Below are 19,423 nucleotides of genomic sequence, written 5' to 3'. Positions count from 1 at the left end.
CCAGTACCCCAGACTTTTCTATAACCTGGGCCGGCTGGCTTTGCAAAAACTATCAGAGCTCAGCTGAGAGAAATATTTATTAAAATTTTTTGTGCAAGAAACATTGCTTTATTGTTTCTTGTGGTCATACAAACAGTACAAACTTATGGCCAAAAATTAATAAAATCTGAAAATTCAAAAAAGTATAAAGATAAGCACATCTCGATTGGGTCCAGCTACATTTCAAGTGCTCAGTAGTGACTACTGTATTACACAGGGCAGTTCTAAAACTTTTCCTGGATAAATAATCAGAGATGTGGACAAAGGATGAACCAAAGATGTTTGTCTCAGGATTACCTGTAATTGAAAATTGGAAGGATCCTAGTCTATCCAACAGTAGAATATTCCACAAAATGTCAGCTCCATGAGGCAGGGATTTTTGTCTGCTTTGCTCATTGCTATGTTCCAGTGCCCAGAACGATGCTTGGCACATAGCAGGTGCTCAATTAATATTTTAAGTTGAATCAACGAATACGCACACATACATACACACACACATATAATATGCAGATATACTTCTTGGCTCTGTGCCTTGTGGTTAATTAACACCCAACAAATGGTATTTGCTACTATTTTTCTCGTTACTGAAAATAAATTGGACCACAACCCTCCCACCAGGTACAGAGAAGAGCGTGAAGACTGGGATTCCTCTCTTTTGTCTGAGTCTCTCCTGCTGTCTCTCAGAGGATATCGTTGTCGGAGAACAGGCTCTGGTGGGGAGGGAGCTGTCGGAAAATGCTATCTGTGAAAGAAGAGAGAGCATAGAATGGCGGGAAGGATGGAGGTCAGGAGACCTGGATTCTGGTCCCAGGTCTGACACCAACTCATGGCCCTCTTGGGATCGAGGCCCCCCACCCCGCCCCTAGAAATGAGGGGGGCTGACCCGGATGGCTCTGGAGACCTTGCCTGTAAGAGATTCTGGCATTCAGAGGATGGCACATGTCCAATCCTCTTCCACTTGGGGAGGGGCCCCTCCCTGGTGTCTGCGTCTCGGAGAGGTTCCACAGCTCTGTCTAAAACCATAGGCCTCGTACGTCAGGTCTTGGGGCTGAAAGGGTGAAGCACATGATCACATTGGAGGGTAAAGCACATGATCACACTGGAGAGCTGGGCCTCCCACCTTGGCACTGGGTCTCAGTGAACATTTATGGTGGACAGGTGGACACTGTGATGTGCCACCTGGATCCCCTTTGAGGAAGGCCACACCCCCTCCTGAGTTGTCCATTCAGTGGCTGATCCATGTTAGGGTATAAAGACCTGCCACCTCAGTCTTCTGCAGGACAACTCTGAAGGCCGTTGAAGCTCCAGGGCTCCCCAGCTGCACCTCTCCCTGTGCTGGTACCTGATTAATTCCCCTCCTTTACACAGGTGTTGGATCCAATGGTCCTCCCCTGAAACATCCTGCACGTAAACTTCATCCCAGAGTCTGTTTCCTAGGAAACCCATCTATGGCATCATCAACCCTCCCCACCCCGGCATGAGAAAGATCTCTACTCTTGGAGTGGAAAGATCAGGTCCTCAGCCTCTACTTAGCTGGGTGACATGCCCACGTCCTCAGCTGCTCTGAGTCGCTCATTTGTCACATGATATTGAGGGGGGAGGGGATACAAGGCAGGATGTTTAGCTCAGTGGAGTAAATACTGGCGTTGGAGTCAACCGAGTTAGAACCCCAGCTCCACCACTCCCTGGCTGAGTGGCCTTGAGCAGGTGACTTCACTCTCCGAGCTTCCTTTCCTCATCTGTAAGATGGGTGTAGAAAACATATCTCATGGGGTGTTGTGAGGATTTAATGAAATAATGAAATTTAAGGGGTTTAGAACAGAACCTTAGCCCAAAGCAGGTATTTATTAAGTGGTGGTTGTTATTGTTTATTTTTCTTCTTAGTGGAATGAGTCAACTGGAGCTGTTAAAAAAGTTACTTCCGGACAAGGAGGCATTAATTAAAGAATGAACTCTGGATGAGGGATGTGAGAAGTCCAGGAACTCTCTGTATGGGGCCAAAATGCCTTGTAAAATAGAGAGCACAGCCTGACACTATATGAATGTGAGTGACCTCTAGCAAGAGGCAATTTCTCAGGAAAGAATGGTCTCTATCTACCTGCCCCATGCTGTGTGGAGGGGGTGGGGGAAGGACGGCAGGGAAGAAGCAGAAGGTCTCACCGACACATCCCAGGAGCCTACTGGAGACCCGTCCAGTTTCTCAAAGCATGGGTAACTCAGCCAGGCTCTAGCCTCTTGTGCCAGCCGCTGCCAGCTATATGGGTCTCCACCACCAACGTTTCCTGTAGGGTCAGCCGGGTCCAGAATCACAGGCCTGAAGAGCAATATTTAGAGAGAGAATAGGTGAGAAGCTGGGCTATGTCTGGGGGGGTCTAGATGCTCCTGGAAGAGAAAAGTACCAGCCTGGCACAGGCTGGGACTCAGGGCAGCAGGAGGGGACCAGCAGGGCACTGTTCCCTGGGGTGTGTCCTGGGTGCCCTGCCCTATGGAGAACAGTGAGGAGAAGGAGGAGCCTTGCATTTGGGCTTTGATAGACTTCGGTTTGAATCTTACCTCTGCCCTTTATTAGGGGTGTGACCTTGGGCAGGTCTTTTGACCTCTCTAATCCTCAGTATCCTCATCTGTGAAATGGGGAGAATTGAACACCCCTACCTCCAAGGATGTTGTATGAGGATCTAGACAAGCATGTGAAATGCTCAGCACAGTAATTGGGACATAATAAGGGGTCAATACATGGCAGTTACAATAATCATAATTTTTACTATGCTATTAGAGTGTGTTACTCTTATAGCAAGCTCTTAGTTCCTGGGAGCAATTATTATTGTTGCTGCAGCTGTTGTTATTTTAGTTGAAATTTCAGCTGTTTCACTCATTTTTTGTTAAGGTTTGGACAAGCTCTTTACCTTTCAGAATCTTGGTTTAGTCATCTGTAAAGCAGGTAGCATAGTGCCTGCCTCACAGGGTTGTTTGCACATTGTTTTTAAAATTAGATGGAAGGGCTTCCCTGGTGGCGCAGTGGTTAAGAATCCACCTGCCAATTCAGGGGACATGGGTTCGATCCCTGGTCCGGGAAGATCCCACATGCTGCAGAGCAACTAAGCCCGTGCGCCACAACTACTGAGCCTGTGCTCTAGAGCCTGTTATCTGCAGCAAGAGGAGCCACCTTGAGAAGGAGCAATGAGAAGCCTGTGCACTTCAACAAAGAGTAGCCCTTGCTCGATGCAGCTAGAGAAAGCCTGCACACAGCAACAAAGACCCAAAGCAGCCAAAAATAAATATATAAATAAATATATTTTTTTAAATGCTTAAAAAAAATTAGATGGTAGTAGTAAAGTGCCCAGCAGAATGATTAGCACCAGAAGATGATCGATAAATGTGGAACTCTCCCACTTCTTACATTTCCAAGGTGTCACAGCTGTAATCATGGGTTCATTTATGTGGGGAGCTAAGCCATGTGGGGATAGAGTACCTGGATTTTACAAGTTGCCTTGACAGGTATTGTTCAATAACAGGGTTTTCAAAGTTGTAGTAATTTTTCCAGTAGATGCAAAGCTTCTGATGCTTCAGGACTAATTCCAAGACAGTCTGAAATCCCTGAGCTGTGTTGAATCTTGTTTCCATGCTTCCTTGCTCCCAAGCATAGACTGTCAGGAGCTCCAGGGCATACTGTGGGGGCAGTGGCTTCCCAAGCTCCTCCTTACACTGAATAGAGGAAAAACAATCAGAAAAGTGGGTTTCTCTAGCTTTCGTGTAAAGCACATTTCTCATGGACCAAATTCAGCCTGCCACTTGTTTTCGTGTATAAAGTTTTCTGAGAGCAAATCCGCACCTATTCATTTATGTGTAGTTTATGGTGGCATTCATGCTACAAAGGCATTGTTGAGTATTTGTGACAGAGACCGTGTGACTTATAAAGTCTAAAATATTTGCTAACGTGCCCTTTACGGAAAGTTTACTGACCGCTGGTTAAAGGCTTGAGCTCTGGATTCTGACTGATGTGGGTTTGAATCCTGGTTCCACCATTATCTGATTTGAGCAGACGATGTAGACTCTTGGAGCCTTATTTTTTCTCATTTGCCAAGTGAATGGTAATAATTGCACCTTCCTCAGAAGGATACTAGGAAAATTAACTGAGAGGAAGGACTTGTAGTGTTCCTAAGAGCCTAAAGAAGCAAAGAATTTTTTTTGTTTTTTTCTGGAGGAAGATATTTAATCCAAAGTCTCCAACTCTTTCACAGATAATTTTCATGTACAATGACCATCACATAAGTATCCAGGCACACAAAGAAACAAGACACCCAGAGTGATGACTAACAAAAACAAAAAATAAAATAGTAATAAGTCCACAAAACTTTCCGCTCTATTCCACCCCTCCCTCCTCCTCATGTCCTCACTCTCTTCCTTCTCTCCCTCCTCCTCCTCCGCTCTCTGTCTAGATGGGACATGCCATACCATTTGGTACCAGTGCTTCACAAGGCGGATGAGGCTCTTCAGCTTGGTTGGACGCTCCTTCAGGAAGGCTCGCTGCAGCTCCGTGAAGCAGGGGGAGAACTCGCCCTCTCTCCCCAGGGACTCACACTCTTGGATAAGCTGGACGTAGACTTTAGGGTCAGGTCTGTAGCCTCTGGTCAACTGACCTGTTGGGAATTAATCCATAATGTGAAGATGTCAGCTTTTCTCTGAGTTTCTTTCAGTCCCTCTGAGGAGACAAGCTCACTGACCATGGGGGGCAGTGGAAAGGTCGGCAGGCCCAGAGCCAGGAGGCCTGAGGGCCATCCCCAGTCCTCGCTGCTCCCAGCTCCACTGCCGCCACCCCGTCCAAGCCAGCATCATCTCTCACCTGGACACAGCAGAGATGGCAGCAGCCTCCTTCCCAGATCCTCCACAGCCCATTCTCTACCCAGCGCCCACAGAGGCCTTTTAGAACCTGATCCTTCCACTTCTTGCTTCCCAGGACATCTGAATAAAATCCAAAGTCCTCGCAGTGGCCCAGGAGGTTCGGTGTGACCTGTCTCCTGCCACCTCTGCCATCTCACCTCTTGCCTTGATCCCTTTGCTACTTACTCCCCTGGTTATTTCACTTCTTCAAATATGCCAAGCTCATTCCTGTCTCAGGGCCTTTGCACTTGCTGTTTCCTCTTCCTGGAGGCCCCAGATCTTCCCAGGTTTGGCTTCCTCTCATCCCTCGGGCCTCGGGTCAGAGGTCACCTTCCTTGTTGCCCTGTCTAAAAACGCCCTCTAAGCCCCATCATTCTCTTTTGAATCACCATATTTAGTTTTTGTCACAACAAGTTATCCTTTCATTTATGGTATTTAAATTATTATTGTCGGGCTCGGAGAGAGGTTCCCTGTCTGTCTCATTTATGGCCATAGAACAGTGCCTTGCACATGGAAGGTACTCAGTGGAAACTGAGCCTCAGAGATGTACTGCTTCCTGTCCCAGTGTTCCTGCACATTGTCTACCGATTCCAACCCTCAGACAAATTTGATGATATTTCCTTATGCTTTGGATAAAAGATGAAATTAACATACTGTGTTTACACCAGATATACGCTGCCTCGTTTTTAGAAAGAGAAGATTCACACACTTTGCCAAGAGTAAAACTAGTAAGCTTGGCAGGTGTTCTATAAAAATATACTGCTCCCAAATTGTACCAATTTGTTGTTAATGTCACTGCAGTGGCTGAGTATGACCCTAAACATTCTTGCCCCAGAAGAGATGCTAGGATCTCCTCCCCACTTGAAGGGATGCCCTGTTTAATAAGACTCTCAAAGTGAGAGAGATTTCTGCTCAGAAACATGCAAAGAGAGCAGAAGAAGCCCTGACATAGGACAAAGGCTGAAACACCTCGTGGCTGACAGTGCTCACCCAGGGCATCAAAAGCGGGCAGGACATCGAACTCCACCCACTCGTGGAGCTGAGGGGATCTAAGCACGAAGCTGAGAGCACGGGGATTCTTCCATTGCTGTTTCTGGACTTCAAACTTCACTTCAAATGTTTCCTCCCTTTGACAGGCTTCCAGCTGTCTCCTAATTTCCTCGATGAATTCTCCTCGGCGCTCAAGTTGTTCCTGAAAACTTTTAAGATTGGTGAGGAAGACGACGAGGTCAGCATCTGATCGGCCCCTGAGGGTCGTGCCTTTGCCTGAGGAGCCACCCTAAAAAAGGTGATGAGAATGAGAACTGACATTTATCATTGAGAAGAGCCTCCCTAAATAAAATGCTGAGAACAATCACTAACATTTTGAGTACTAGCCACTGTTCTGAAGGCATTACCAGTCTTAACTCCTAGAATGCTCACAAGAACTCTGTGATTTAGCTACTATTATTATCTGTTCCCATTTTCCAGATGGGGAAACAGATGCTGAGAGAGATTATGTATCAGCCCAATCACACAGCTGGTAGGTGGCAGAGATGCAATTCAGTCTGTGTTCTTTACTCCCTGTTCTTTACAACCTTATATGATTAATACTGTAAACTGGCCCATGGCTTATTTTACTTGACCTGCAAGCCCTGCAAAGTACTGGGAATTATGGATGATGAAATTGAGGCACAGAGAGGTTAAGTGACTTGCCCAAGATTTCACAGCAGCAGGTGCTATCTGCTTTCAAAACTTGTACTCTTAACCAGCTCATGAGTCTGCAGGAATGGTGAGTTCCCAGCCTGGTCAATGATTAGCGGATTGTTGATACTGCTGGGCTTCAGTTTGTCTATCTCTGTGGCGGACGTGACATAGGTGGTTTATAAACTTCACCTGGGCATTTGTTAAAAGCTTATAGATGGAGGCCCCCACCCCAAAAGCTATTTTCACAAGCTGTGGTTATAGTTTTGGCATGGATAAATCAGAAACCACCAGCCCCAGAGACCTCAACCTTTTTGCTCTCTGTCTGTCTCTGTGGAAACGCTTGCTCTTCCGGCCTCCTTCTCCCCAGCCAGGCAGTTCTGGACTCACCTTCACAACTTTGGACACCCGAACAGGGTGGGAGGCCCATCGGAAACACCTCTCCTTCAGGAAACTGCAGATGATGTGGATGGCTTCATTGACCTGTGTGCGGAAATCCTCGTCTGGCAGGAGGTGGTCTTCGATGAACTTGTCTAGAAACCTGGCCGGGGTATCACTGAGCTCCATCATGACGCTGGGACGGGAGAGCCAGAAGGGGCAGAGCTGGCGGGGAAAACCTTTTAGCTTCTATCTCTTCTGCTGCCTGGGTCCAGGAGGCTGTTAGTTTCATTTCACTGGAAGGGAGGAGCTGTGCCCTGAGTCTGGGCTGCTGTTGGTTTCGTTTCCTTGGAAGGGAGGGGCTTTGCCCTGAGTCTTTGTCTCTCAGCAAATCCAACATTCCTTTGATTCTGAACCCTGTTCGTTCTCCCAGCTCTTTCCACCAGTATCCCAGAATTACTCCCTGCCTTTAACAGGCAACCTAGAACATCTGGTCTTTCTTCAGACTGTACTCTGAAAAGGTACTTTTTAACCCAGGTTAGTACTTCACCCAAGAGTAATCATGAGTAAAAACACACTTTTGGTTTCCTTTTCCTCTTTTTTCGTTGCTGACAAAATTGTTTTATAGTCTCCTGTGATCTTTGCAGCAGTACATGTATATTGCAAACAGAAATGGTCAGAAAAATCCAGAAGCATAAAGTCCATCCCTGATCCTAAACCTCAAAGACTACAACTATAATTACTTTGGTGCAGATCTTTTCAGATGTTTTTCTAGGTTAACACACACATACACACAAACATAATTTGTCTCTCTCTCTCTTTTTTAATGGCATGACTATAATGATTTTACTTTTTGATTAATAGACTTTATTTCTTAAGGCATTTTTAAGTCGATAGAAAAATTGCGAGCTGTCTCTAGCTGTGCATCTTTGAACACGTGTGTAACTGGGCATGCCTCAATGTCCCAATCTGTAGAGAGGGCAAACTTTTCTTTCTCACTCACAGAACTGCTTCTGAGGATAATCTGAAAGAAGAGACACAAAAGGGGATTTGAAAGGTATCAAATGCTGAGCATAAATAAAGGGCAGGGACTTACCTGGCGGTCCAGTGGTTAAGACTTTGCCTTCCAGTGTAGGGGATGTGGGTTCGATCCCTGGTCGCGGAGCTAAGATCCCTCATGCCTCGGGGCCAAAAAACCAAAACATAAAAACAGAAGCAGTATTGTAACAAATTCAATAAAGACTTTAAAAATGGTCCACATCAAAAAAAAAATCTTAAAAAAAAAATAAAATAAAGGGCAATTCTGACTTTAAAAATCTTCATTGGGTCTTAAATGGTTTCCCGTTCCCATTTTCACAATGGTCACCAGGGCAGCTGTTTCACTGGTGGTTGCTGTTAACTCTACTTCTGGAGGGTTGGGTAGATGGGGTGGTGGGGAGAATTATTTAAGAAAAGCAATTTGCATGTGGCTGGGATTTATGGGAGTGCAGGACAGGAGCCCAGGAGCTAATGTTCTCTATTGCATCGTATGAGAAAATTACACCAAATTATGAAAAATCAGACTTATCCCTGACATGCGTATTCTTTTGTTAAGAATTCTTCATTCGAAGAGAATCTGGAGCAAAGTCCACACTGGCCTGAGTTTTTAGCCATGACCTTAAGGGAAGCATTGCATTCTATTATCAGGGGCGGTGTGGGAGCAGGGGATGGGAGGGAGTGTCTCCCAGACTAGAGAGATCATTAATAAACACTCTTTGCCATGAGTAAGATAGCGATGGTAATTATTTATAACCATAATGGCAGGTATTAACTGAGCACTTCCTATGTAGCAGACTCCACAAAAGTGCTCCTCTCAGATCCCCAACTGCAGAGGACAGATCTATGCTGGCCCATTGTTAGAAAAGTAAAGTTCACACACTTTGCCATAAATCAAACAAGTAAGCCTGGTAGGGGTTCCATAAGAAATGTCTTGGCCCCAAATTGTGCCAGTTTGCTGTTTACTGTTGCTTGCGTGGTTTAATCAGGACTGCCCCAGGAGAGGTACTACCGGGTGGGCCAAAAGTTTCATTCGGTTTTTTCCGTACGATGGCTCTAGCAGCACTTAGTTGGCTTTAACTTCATTCCAAATTTTGTTAGATTGTATGTGACAGCTGTCATATCAGCGTGTATTTAAAAAAAGACATCAAAATTGGTGAATTTTTGTGTAGCCATTTTAATATTGAAGATGGAAGAAAAAAGCAACATTTTCGGCATATTATGCTTTATTATTTCAAGAAAGGTAAAAACGCAACTGAAACACAAGAAAAGATTGGTACAGTGTATGGAGAAGGTGCTGTGACTGATCGAACGTGTCAAAAGTGGTTTGCGAAGTTTTGTGCTGGAGATTTCTCGCTGGAAGATGTTCCACGGTCGGGTAGACCAGTTGAAGTTGATAGCGATCAAATCGAAACAATAATTGAGAACAATCAATGTTATACCATGTGGGAGATAGCTGACACACTCAAAATATCCAAATCAAGTGCTGAAAATCATTTGCACCAGCTTGGTTATGTGAATCACTTTGATGTTTGGATTCCACATAAGTTATGTGAAAAAAACCTTCTTGACCATATTTCCGCATGTGATTCTCTACTGAAACGTACTGAAAACGTTCCGTTTTTAAAACAAATTGTGACGGGCGATGAAAAGTGGATACTGTATAATGTGGAATGGAAGAGATCATGGGGCAAGTGAAATGAACCACCACCAACCACACCAAAGGCCAGTCTTCATCCAAGGAAGGTGATGTTGAGTAAATGGTGGGATTGGGAGTCCTCTATTATGAGCTCCTTCTCGAAAACCAAACAATTAATTCCAACAAGTACTGCTCCCAATTAGACCAACTGAAAGTGGCGCTCGATGAAAAGCGTCCAGAATTAGTCAACAGAAAACGCATAATCTTCCATGAGGGTAACACAAGACCGCATGTTTCTTTGATAACCAGGCAAAAACTGTTACAGCTTGGCTGGGAAGCTCTGATCCAACCGCCGTATTCACCAAATATTGCACCTTCGGATTTCCATTTACTTTGGTCTTTACAAAATTCTCTTAATGGAAAAAATTTCAATTCCCTGGAAGACTGTAAAAGGCACCTGGAACAGTTCTTTGCTCAAAAAGATAAAAAGTTTTGGAAAGATGGAATTATGAAGTTGCCTGAAAAATGGCAGAAGGTAGTGGAACAAAAGGGTGATTACGTTGTTCAATAAAGTTCTTGGTAAAAATGAAAAATGGGTCTTTTATTTTTACTTGAAAACCGAAGGTACTTTTTGGTCCACCCAATGTGATCTCCTCCCCATTTTTTAGGGACACCTTATTTTGGTAAGACTCTCAAACTGTGGGGGGCGTCTGCTCGGAAATATGAACAGAGAGAGAAAGAAGCCCTGATACAGGACAAAGACTGAAACCCCATGTGGCTGGGAGGGTGGAAGGCAGGCAGTACATCAAACTGCACCCTACACAAACTGTAAAGCAACTATACTCCGATAAAAGTTAATAATAATGAAAAAAATAACTGCACCCCCTGGTGGGGCTGGGGCACCTGGCCACGATGCTGAGTGCCCAGGGCGGCTCAGAGAACTCCACCCTCATCTCTGTTGCTTCAACCTTAGTTCTTCCCAGTTTCATTTCCTCAGCAGGAAGTTGCCCAGAATGGGGACTCAGCTCTGGGCAGTCAGGAATTTATGACTCGGGTGCTTCAAATTTCATGAGAGCATTTCCGTCATCCCTTACACACTTGCTCCTCTGTTTCTGAACCTCATGAACTTGTACCTGAACCAGCAGCTCCAAACTGCAGCACCCTTGAGCTTTCTGTCACCTGGGTCTGCCAGCTTTGCCCAAACTATCAGAGCTCAGCTGACAAATGCTTATCACAAAAGGTTTTGAAAGAAAAGGCTTTATTGTTTCTTGTGGTCATTCAAGCAGTACAAATTTACAGCAAAACAAAAATCGCAAAATTCAGAAAAGTACAAAGCTCACTCACCATGCTTTAATCGAATATACCCACTGAAAACATTTAGGTCTTCATGAAACCAACCATTACAAAATGAAATTAAAGAAAACCTACTAAGTACAATAACATAAAAACAAGTATCTAGGAATGATATGACAAAACACACTTAAGACCAATGCAGGGAAAAACTATAAAACATAGTTACAGAGTAATTCAAGAAGAGGAAAATTAATGGAAAGAAGCTCCAAGTTTGTGGATTGGGATTCTCAATAGATGTCATCTTCCCTGAACTAATTTATGGAATTCTAATCAAATGCCTCCCCGTATTTTGGGTGAAATTTCACAAATGGAGTATAATATTAACATAGAAATAGAGCCAAGAGAAGACATTGGTTTGGATAAGAACGGAGTTTTCTACAAGATATTAAGAATTAACACCAGCCTAGAGTAATTAGTCAAGGTAGTATTAACTCAAGGATGCCAAAGTTGACCAATGGAACTACACAGACTCACACACAGACGGGCTCTGGACATATGTTAGAGGTGGCTTTTACAGAACAGTGGGGAAAGGATGGTCCCTTCAACAAATGCTGCTGGAATGTTTGGTGACTTGAGCAAGTGCCCAAATCTCAGTGTATTATTATGACAACAAGAATAAGAACCATCTCACAGGGATGCTGGAGGACTCAAAGGAGGAACAGTAATATGGAGAAGCCAAAGACTGTTTTGCAGCCACACACGTGACCAGTGACTCAGGTGGTAAGAACATGCTTGATCTTTTGTGCATCCTTAAGGGAGTTTTTATTGAATGGACTTCTGTAAATGCAATGTTGTTTTTGGTACCAAGACGGGGTGACAATGTGAGTTGGTAAGCCTATTGTCTAATCCAGTGATTCATTCTGGGGCAGAACACATGTGTAATTTTACATTTTCTAGTAACCACAGTAAAAGAGTACAAAGACAGAGATGAAATTCAATTTGATTTAATGCAGTATTTCTAGAAGTTGTTCTTTCAACGTGCCATTAATATCAGGTCACATGAGGGAATCAGGAGGTCACACCGGCACCTTCCAGGTGCTGACTGGAGACCCATCCCAATTCTTACAGCATGAGTACCCCAGCCAGACTCTAACCTCTTGTGCCAGTAGCTGCCAGCTATATGGGTCTTTACCAGCCACATTTCCAGTAGGGTCAGCTGGGTCCAGAATCACAGGTCTGAAAAGCAACAGTTAGAGAGGGGCAGGTGAGTATGTGGGCTGTGTTGAGGGGGCCTAGAGCTCCTGGCAGAGCAAATACCAACTTGGGCAGACTGGGACTCAGGGCAGCAGGAGGGGCCCAGGAGGGCACTGCTCCCTGGGGTGTGACCTGAGTGCCCTCCCCCACGGTGGGCATTGAACACAAGGAGAAGGAGGCTTGCATTTGGGCCTTGATAGACCTGGGTTTGAATCTTACCTCTGCTCTTTATTAGTGGTGTGTCCTTGGGCAGGTCACCTGAATCTCTAATCCTCAGTATCCTCATCAGTGAAATGGGGAGATTTGAATAACCCTACCTCAAAGGATGTTGTATGAGGATCTAGACAAGCATGTGAAGTGCTCAGAACAGTAACTGGAACATAATAAGGGGTCCATACATGTCAGTTTTAATAACCAAAATTTTACTATTCTGTTCGAGTGTGTTAGTCTTACAGCAAGCTCTTACTTCCTGGGAGCAGTCATTATTGTTGCTGTAGCTATTGTTATTTGAGTCAAATTTCAGCTATTTCACTCATTTTCTGTTAAGGTTTGGACAAGCTCTTATTTCTCCAAACCTCAGTCATCTGTAGAATGGTTAGCATAGTGCCTGCCTCACTGGATTGGAGGTTATTATTTAAATTTATTATCTAAATCAGATGGTAGGAGTAAAGTGCCCAGCAAAATGATTGACAATAGATGATGATCAATAAATACGGATCCCTCCCACTTCCTACATTTCCAAGGTGCCACAGCTGTAATCATGGGTTCATTTATGTGGGGAGCTAAGCCATGTGGGGATAGAGTACCTGGGTTTTGCAAGTTGCCTTCTCAGGTATTGTCCAATAATAGGGTTTTTAAAGTCATAATACTTTTCCCAGTAGATGCAGAGATGCTGGTGCTTCAGGACTAATTCCAAAACAGTCCGAAATCCCTGAGCTGTGCTGAATTCTGTTTCCATGCTTCCTTGCTCCCAAGCATAGACTGTCAGGAGCTCCAGGGCATATTGTGGGGGCAGTTTTTTCCCACGTCTCATCCTACACTGAGAAGAGGAAAAAAAATTAGGAAAATGAGTTTGTTCAGCTTTTATGTGAAGAAGAGTTAATGCCTATTCTTCTCAAACTATTCCAGAAAATTGTGGATTAAGAGATGGTTCCAAACTCATTCTACACCAAAACCAGACAAAGATATTACAAAAAAAGAAAATTATAGGCCTGATGATCATAGATGCAAAAATTCTCCACAAAATATTAGCAAAGCAAATTCAACAATATATTAAAAGATCATACACCATGATCAAGTTGGATATATTCCACCGATTCAAGGATGCTTCTGTATCCACAAATCAATCAACGTGATACATTTGCATTAACAAAACGAAGGATAAAAAGCATATGACCATTTCCACAGATACAGAAAAAACATTTGAGAAAATTCAACAGCCATCTGTGATACAAACTCTTAACAAGGTGGGTATGGAGAGAACATAACTCAATATAGGCCCTATACGACCAACCCACAGCTAAACCATACTCAATGGTGAAGGCTGAAAGCTTTTCCTTTAAGATCAGGAACAAGACATATATGCCCACTCTCCCCACATATATTCAACATAGTATTGGAAGTCCGTCCATGGCAATCAGGCATGAAAAAGAAACAAAATGCAGGGACTTCCCTGGTGGCGCAGTGGTTAAGAATCCGCCTGCCAATGCAGGTGACACGGGTTCGAGCCCTGCTCCGGGAAGATCCCACATGCCGCGGAGCGACTAAGCCCGCCCCATGCACCACAGCTACTGAGCCTGCGTGCTGCAACTACTGAAGCCCACAGGCCGACAGCCCGTGCTCCGCAATGAGAGAAGCCACTGCAATACGAAGCCCGTGAACTGCAAGGAAGAGTAGCCCCCGCTCGCTGCAACTAGGGAAAGCCCACGCGCAGCAACAAAGACCCAACAGATCCAAAAATAAATACATAAAATAAACTTTAAAAAAACATTAAAAAAGGAAACAAAATGCATCCAAATTAAAACAGAAGTTACACTATTGCTATTTGCAGGTGACGTGATACTATACATAGAAAACCCTAAAGACGCCACCAAAAAACTTTTAGAACTAAAAACTGAATACAGGAATATTGCAGGACACAAAAATAATATACAGAAATCTGTTGCATTTCTATACATGAATAACAAACTATCAGAAAGAGAAATTTTAAAACAATCTCATTTACAATTGCATCAAAAAGAAGAAAAAAACTAGGAATAACTTTAACCATAAATGTGAAAGACCTGTACCCTGAAGTATATAAGACTTTGATGAGAGAAACTGAAGATGACAAAAATAAAAGGAAAGATATACCATGCTCATGGATTCAAGGAATTAATATTGTTACAATGTGCATACTACCCAAAGCAATCTACATGCGCATCACTGTGGTATGTGATTTACTACTGCTGTGCCATGTTACTCATTGCAAGTGAGAAAATGGGAGGGACAAGATGTTAATTCATTTGCCCAAATTCAGACAGCTAGGAAGTGAACAGAAGAGTGTGTTGGGGGGTGGGGGTGTTAGCACTCATTAATTTATTGAGTAATTACTTACTGAGAACCTATTATGTGCCAGGCACTATTCTAGGTTCTGGGGATACAGCAGTGAAGAAAATATACAAATCCCTTCTTTTATGTACATTTTTAGTGGGGAGACAGGCAATAAACAAATAAGCTCATGCAAAGGCCCTGAGGCTGGAGTAGAGTTTCCCTCTTGGAGGACTAATGAAGAGGAGAGCATGGCCTGGGGGAGTGGTGAGGGGGCAGAGATGGGGGTTCAGAGAGGTCGAGGGCAGATCCTGTGAGCCTCCCAAGTGACTTGGACCAGGGTGGGAGTGACTGAGGTGGTGATGGCTGATGATAATGGGTATATTTTAGATACAGGACCAAGCCATTTACAGACTGGTTGGATATGTATTTGTGTGTGTGTGTGTGTGTGTGTGTGTGTGTGTGTGTGCAAAAGATAAGAAAGAGCCACGGTTTTGTCCAGAGTAACTGGAAGGGTGGAGTTGTTATTTCCTGATAAGGGAAGACCAGGAAGAATGAGATACCTGAGTCCACTGGCACCTGTCCCGGGCCCTACCCTTCTTCTCCCTTTCCTTTCCCCCCTCCCCACAACCTCTACTCTTCCACCTTCTTCCTCTCATCCTCTCCCTCCTTGTTCCCTGCCTTCTCCCCTCCTTCATGCTCTTTCCCTCCTCTCCATTCATCTCTGTCCATCTCCCTCCTTCCTCCCCCATCCTTTCTGATTCCTCTCCTCCTCCTCCTCCCGCTCCTCTTTCTTCTCTTCCCCACTCCTCTCCCCTCCCCTCCCTTTCCTTCTTCCCCCTCCCGCTGCCTCATCCTTGCTTCCTCCCCACACCTCTCCCTCCTCCTTCCCTCCCTCTATTCCACCCCTCCCTCCACCTCTTGTTCTCACTCTCTTCCTTCTCTCCCTCCTCCTCCTCCTCCTCCTCCTCCTCCTCCGCTCTCTGTCTAGATGGGACATGCCATACCATTTGGTACCAGTGCTTCACAAGGCGGATGAGGCTCTTCAGCTTGGTTGGACGCTCCTTCAGGAAGGCTCGCTGCAGCTCCGTGAAGCAGGGGGAGAACTCGCCCTCTCTCCCCAGGGACTCGCACTCTCGGATAAGCTGGACGTAGACTTTAGGGTCAGGTCTGTAGCCTCTGGTCAACTGACCTGTTGGGAATTAATCCATAATGTGAAGATGTCAGCTCTTCTCTGAGTTTCTTTCAGTCCCTCTGAGGAGACACGCTCACTGACCATGGGGGGCAGTGGAAAGGTCGGCAGGCCCAGAGCCAGGAGGCCTGAGGGCCATCCCCAGTCCTCGCTGCTCCCAGCTCCACTGCCGCCACCCCGTCCAAGCCAGCATCATCTCTCACCTGGACACAGCAGAGATGGCAGCAGCCTCCTTCCCGGACCCTCCACAGCCCATTCTCTACCCAGCGCCCACAGAGGCCTTTTAGAACCTGATCCTTCCACTTCTTGCTTCCCAGGACATCTGAATAAAATCCAAAGTCCTCGCAGTGGCCCAGGAGGTTCGGTGTGACCGGTCTCCTGCCACCTCTGCCATCTCACCTCTTGCCTTGATCCCTTTGCTACTTACTCCCCTGGTTATTTCACTTCTTCAAATATGCCAAGCTCATTCCTGTCTCAGGGCCTTTGCACTTGCTGTTTCCTCTTCCTGGAGGCCCCAGATCTTCCCAGGTTTGGCTTCCTCTCATCCCTCGGGCCTCGGGTCAGAGGTCACCTTCCTTGTTGCCCTGTCTAAAAACGCCCTCTAAGCCCCATCATTCTCTTTTGAATCACCATATTTAGTTTTTGTCACAACAAGTTATCCTTTCATTTATGGTATTTAAATTATTATTGTCAGGCTCCAGGAGAGAGGTTCCCTGTCTGTCTCATTTATGGCCATAGAACAGTGCCTTGCACATGGAAGGTACTCAGTGGAAACTGAGCCTCAGAGATGTACTGCTTCCTGTCCCAGTGTTCCTGCACATTGTCTACCGATTCCAACCCTCAGACAAATTTGATGATATTTCCTTATGCTTTGGATAAAAGATGAAATTAACATACTGTGTTTACACCAGATACATGCTGCTTCATTTTTTTGGGATTTATCTATTTGTTTTTAATTGAAGTATAGTTGATTTACAATATTGTGTTATTTTCAGGTGTCCAGCAAAGTGATTCAGTTACAAATTTATAAGATATTGAATATAGTTCCCTATGCTATTCAGTAAAACCTTGTTGGTGATCTACTTTATATGTAGTAGTGTGCATCTTTTGCTGCCTCATTTATAGAAAGGTAAGATTCACACAATTTGCCATAAGTAGAACTAGTAAGCCTAGCAGGTGTTGTATAAGAAATGTCTTACCCCCAAATTGTACCAATTTGTTGTGTAATGTCACTGTGGTGGCTGAATATGACCCTAGTTATCTTGCTCCGAGAGAGATACTAAGATCTCCTCCCCATGTTGAAGGGATGTTTATGTTTTAATAGACTCTTGAACTGAGGAAGATTTCTGCTCAGAAACATGAAAAAAAAAAAAAAGAGGAAGAAGCCCTGACATAGGACAAAGGCTGAAACACCTTGTGACTGGGAGTGCTCACCCAGGGCATCAAAGGCAGGCAGGACATCAAACTTTACCCCCTGGAGGAGCTGAGGGGACCTGAGCACGAAGCTGAGAGCACGGGGCTTCTTCCTTCGGCGTTTCTGGACCTCAAACACCACTTCAAATATTTCCTCTCTTTGACAAGCTTCCAGCTGTTTCCTAATTTCCTCGATGAATCGTCTTCGGTGCTGAAGCTGTTCCCGAAAACTTGTGAGACTGGTGACGAAGATGACAAGGTCAGCATCTGATAGGCCCTTGAGGGTTGTGCCTTTGCCTGAGGAGCCACCCTAAAAAAGGTGATGAGGATGAGAACTGACATTTATCACTGAGAAGAGCCTTCCTAAATAAAATGCTGAGAACAATCACTAACATTCTGAGTGCTAGCCACTCAGTGTTCTGAAGGCATTACCAGTCAACTCCTAGAATGCTCACAAAAACTCTATGATTTAGCTACTATTATCATCTGTTCTCATTTTCCAGATGGAGAAACAGATGCTGAGAGAGATTATGTATCAGCCCGATCATGCAGCTAGTAGGTGGCAGAGATGCAATTCACACCCTGGTTGCCTTTTTACAGGGTCTGTGTTCTTTATTCCCTGTTCTTTTTGACCTTATATAATTAATACTGTAAACTGGCCCATGGCTTATTTTACTTGACCTGCAAGCCCTGCAAAGTACTGGGAATTATGGATGATGAAATTGAGGCACAGAGAGGTTAAGTGACTTGCCCAAGATTTCACAGCAGCAGGTGCTATCTGCTTTCAAAACTTATACTCTTAACCAGCTCATGAGTCTGCAGGAATCGTGAGTCCCCAGCCTGGTCGATGATTAGCAGATTGTTGATACAGCTGGGCTTCAGTTTGTCTATCTCTGTAGTGGACGTGACATAGGTGGTTTATAAAATTCACCTGGGCATTTGTTAAAAACTTACAGGTGAGTCAGTCACCTTGAGCCGGGCGAGCGCTGTGTTCTGAGCAGGGGCAGCAGGACAGTGGGAGTGCAGACCGAAAAAATGCAGACCACCGGGGCACTACTCATTCCTCCTGCTCTGATCTGCTCTTGTACCAGGGGTCTGAGTAGGCCTGTGTCTGCCTCCTTCCTGAGTAGGCCAGAGATCCCATCTGAACAGCCTTCTTACAGCAGTGTCCCACTCCAGGTGGCCAGGCGGGAGTTCCAGACCAGTGTTGTCTCCCGGGACATTGACACAGCGGCCAAGTTTATTGGTGCTGGGGCTGCCACAGTTGGTGTGGCTGGTTCAGGGGCCGGCACTGGAACAGTGTTCGGCAGTTTGATCACTGGCTATGCCAGGAACCTGTCTCTGAAGCAGCAGCTCTTCTCCTATGCCATTCTGGGCTTTGCCCTGTCTGAGGCTATGGGACTCTTCTGTTTGATGGTCGCCTTCCTCATCCTCTTTGCCATGTGAGGCTCCATGGAGGTCACCTATCCACCCCTGCTGCTTTGACTCCAGGCCATGCCCGGTGCTAGAGTGTGCTAAGCTTTACTATTAAACACAATGTTTCTCTAAAAACGAAACAAAACAAAACAAAAAACTTACAGGTGGAGGCCGTCACCCCAGAAGCTACTTTCACAAGCTGTGGTTATAGTTTTGGCATGGATAAATCAGAAACCACCAGCCCCAGAGACCTCAACCTTTTGCTCTGTCTCTGTGGAAACACTTGCTCATTCAGCCCCCTTCTCCCCAGCCAGGCAGTTCTGGACTCACCTTCACAACTTTGGACACCCAAACAGGGTGGGAGGCCGATTGGAAACACCTCTCCTTCAGGAAACTGCAGATGATGTTGATGGCTTTATTGACCTGCGTGCGGAAATCCTCGTCTGGCAGGAGGCGGTCTTCGATGAACTTGTCCAGTTGGTTGGCTCGGGTCTTTCTGAGCTTCTTCATGATGCTCAGGCAGGGACAGGAGAGCCAGAGGCGGCAGAGTTGGCTGCCAAACCCTGTTAGCTTCTACCTCTTCTGCTGCCTGGGTCTAGGAGGCTGTTAGTTTCATTTTCTCGAAAGGGTGGAGCTGTGACCTGAGTCTGGAGTGTCACTGGTTTCCTTTCTTT

At 45.2% G+C, this 19,423-nt stretch overlaps 1 protein-coding gene and 1 pseudogene across 2 annotated transcripts; one reads left to right on the top strand and one right to left on the bottom strand.

Moving 5' to 3' along the window:
* Positions 1 to 667: 667 nt before the first annotated feature.
* On the bottom strand, positions 668 to 19,353 carry LOC309639625 (2'-5'-oligoadenylate synthase 1-like). The gene is made up of 12 exons (XM_082417031.1): positions 19,080 to 19,353; positions 17,355 to 17,643; positions 15,736 to 15,920; positions 13,006 to 13,238; positions 12,034 to 12,181; positions 6,991 to 7,227; positions 5,908 to 6,196; positions 4,492 to 4,676; positions 3,509 to 3,741; positions 2,200 to 2,353; positions 923 to 1,087; positions 668 to 781 (listed from the first exon to the last, which is right to left on the bottom strand). The coding sequence occupies exons 1-11, from the start codon at positions 19,257 to 19,259 to the stop codon at positions 965 to 967; spliced, it is 2,256 nt and encodes a 751-aa protein (XP_082273157.1). The 5' UTR covers positions 19,260 to 19,353; the 3' UTR covers positions 668 to 781; positions 923 to 964.
* LOC309639379 (ATP synthase F(0) complex subunit C1, mitochondrial pseudogene) lies at positions 18,273 to 18,878 on the top strand (annotated as a pseudogene). Its single transcript has one exon. The product of its transcript is annotated as an ATP synthase F(0) complex subunit C1, mitochondrial pseudogene (transcript).
* Positions 19,354 to 19,423: the final 70 nt, after the last annotated feature.

This window comes from Balaenoptera physalus, assembly GCF_965194825.1.
Source record: "Balaenoptera physalus genome assembly, chromosome: 12".
NCBI lineage: Eukaryota > Metazoa > Chordata > Mammalia > Artiodactyla > Balaenopteridae > Balaenoptera > Balaenoptera physalus.
This window is presented reverse-complemented; position numbering and strand designations above follow the sequence as displayed.

Bases quoted from the DNA above. Each gene is read 5' to 3' on its own strand.
- LOC309639625 (XM_082417031.1), bottom strand. From the start codon at position 19,259: ATGAAGAAGCTCAGAAAGACCCGAGCCAACCAACTGGACAAGTTCATC. The intron at 13,239-15,735 runs GTATGGCATGTC...TCCTCTTCTCAG, and splicing joins TGAAGCACTGGTACCAAATG to TGTAGGATGAGACGTGGGAA. The intron at 6,197-6,990 runs GTGAGTCCAGAA...CACCTTTTTTAG, and splicing joins GGGTGTCCAAAGTTGTGAAG to GGTGGCTCCTCAGGCAAAGG.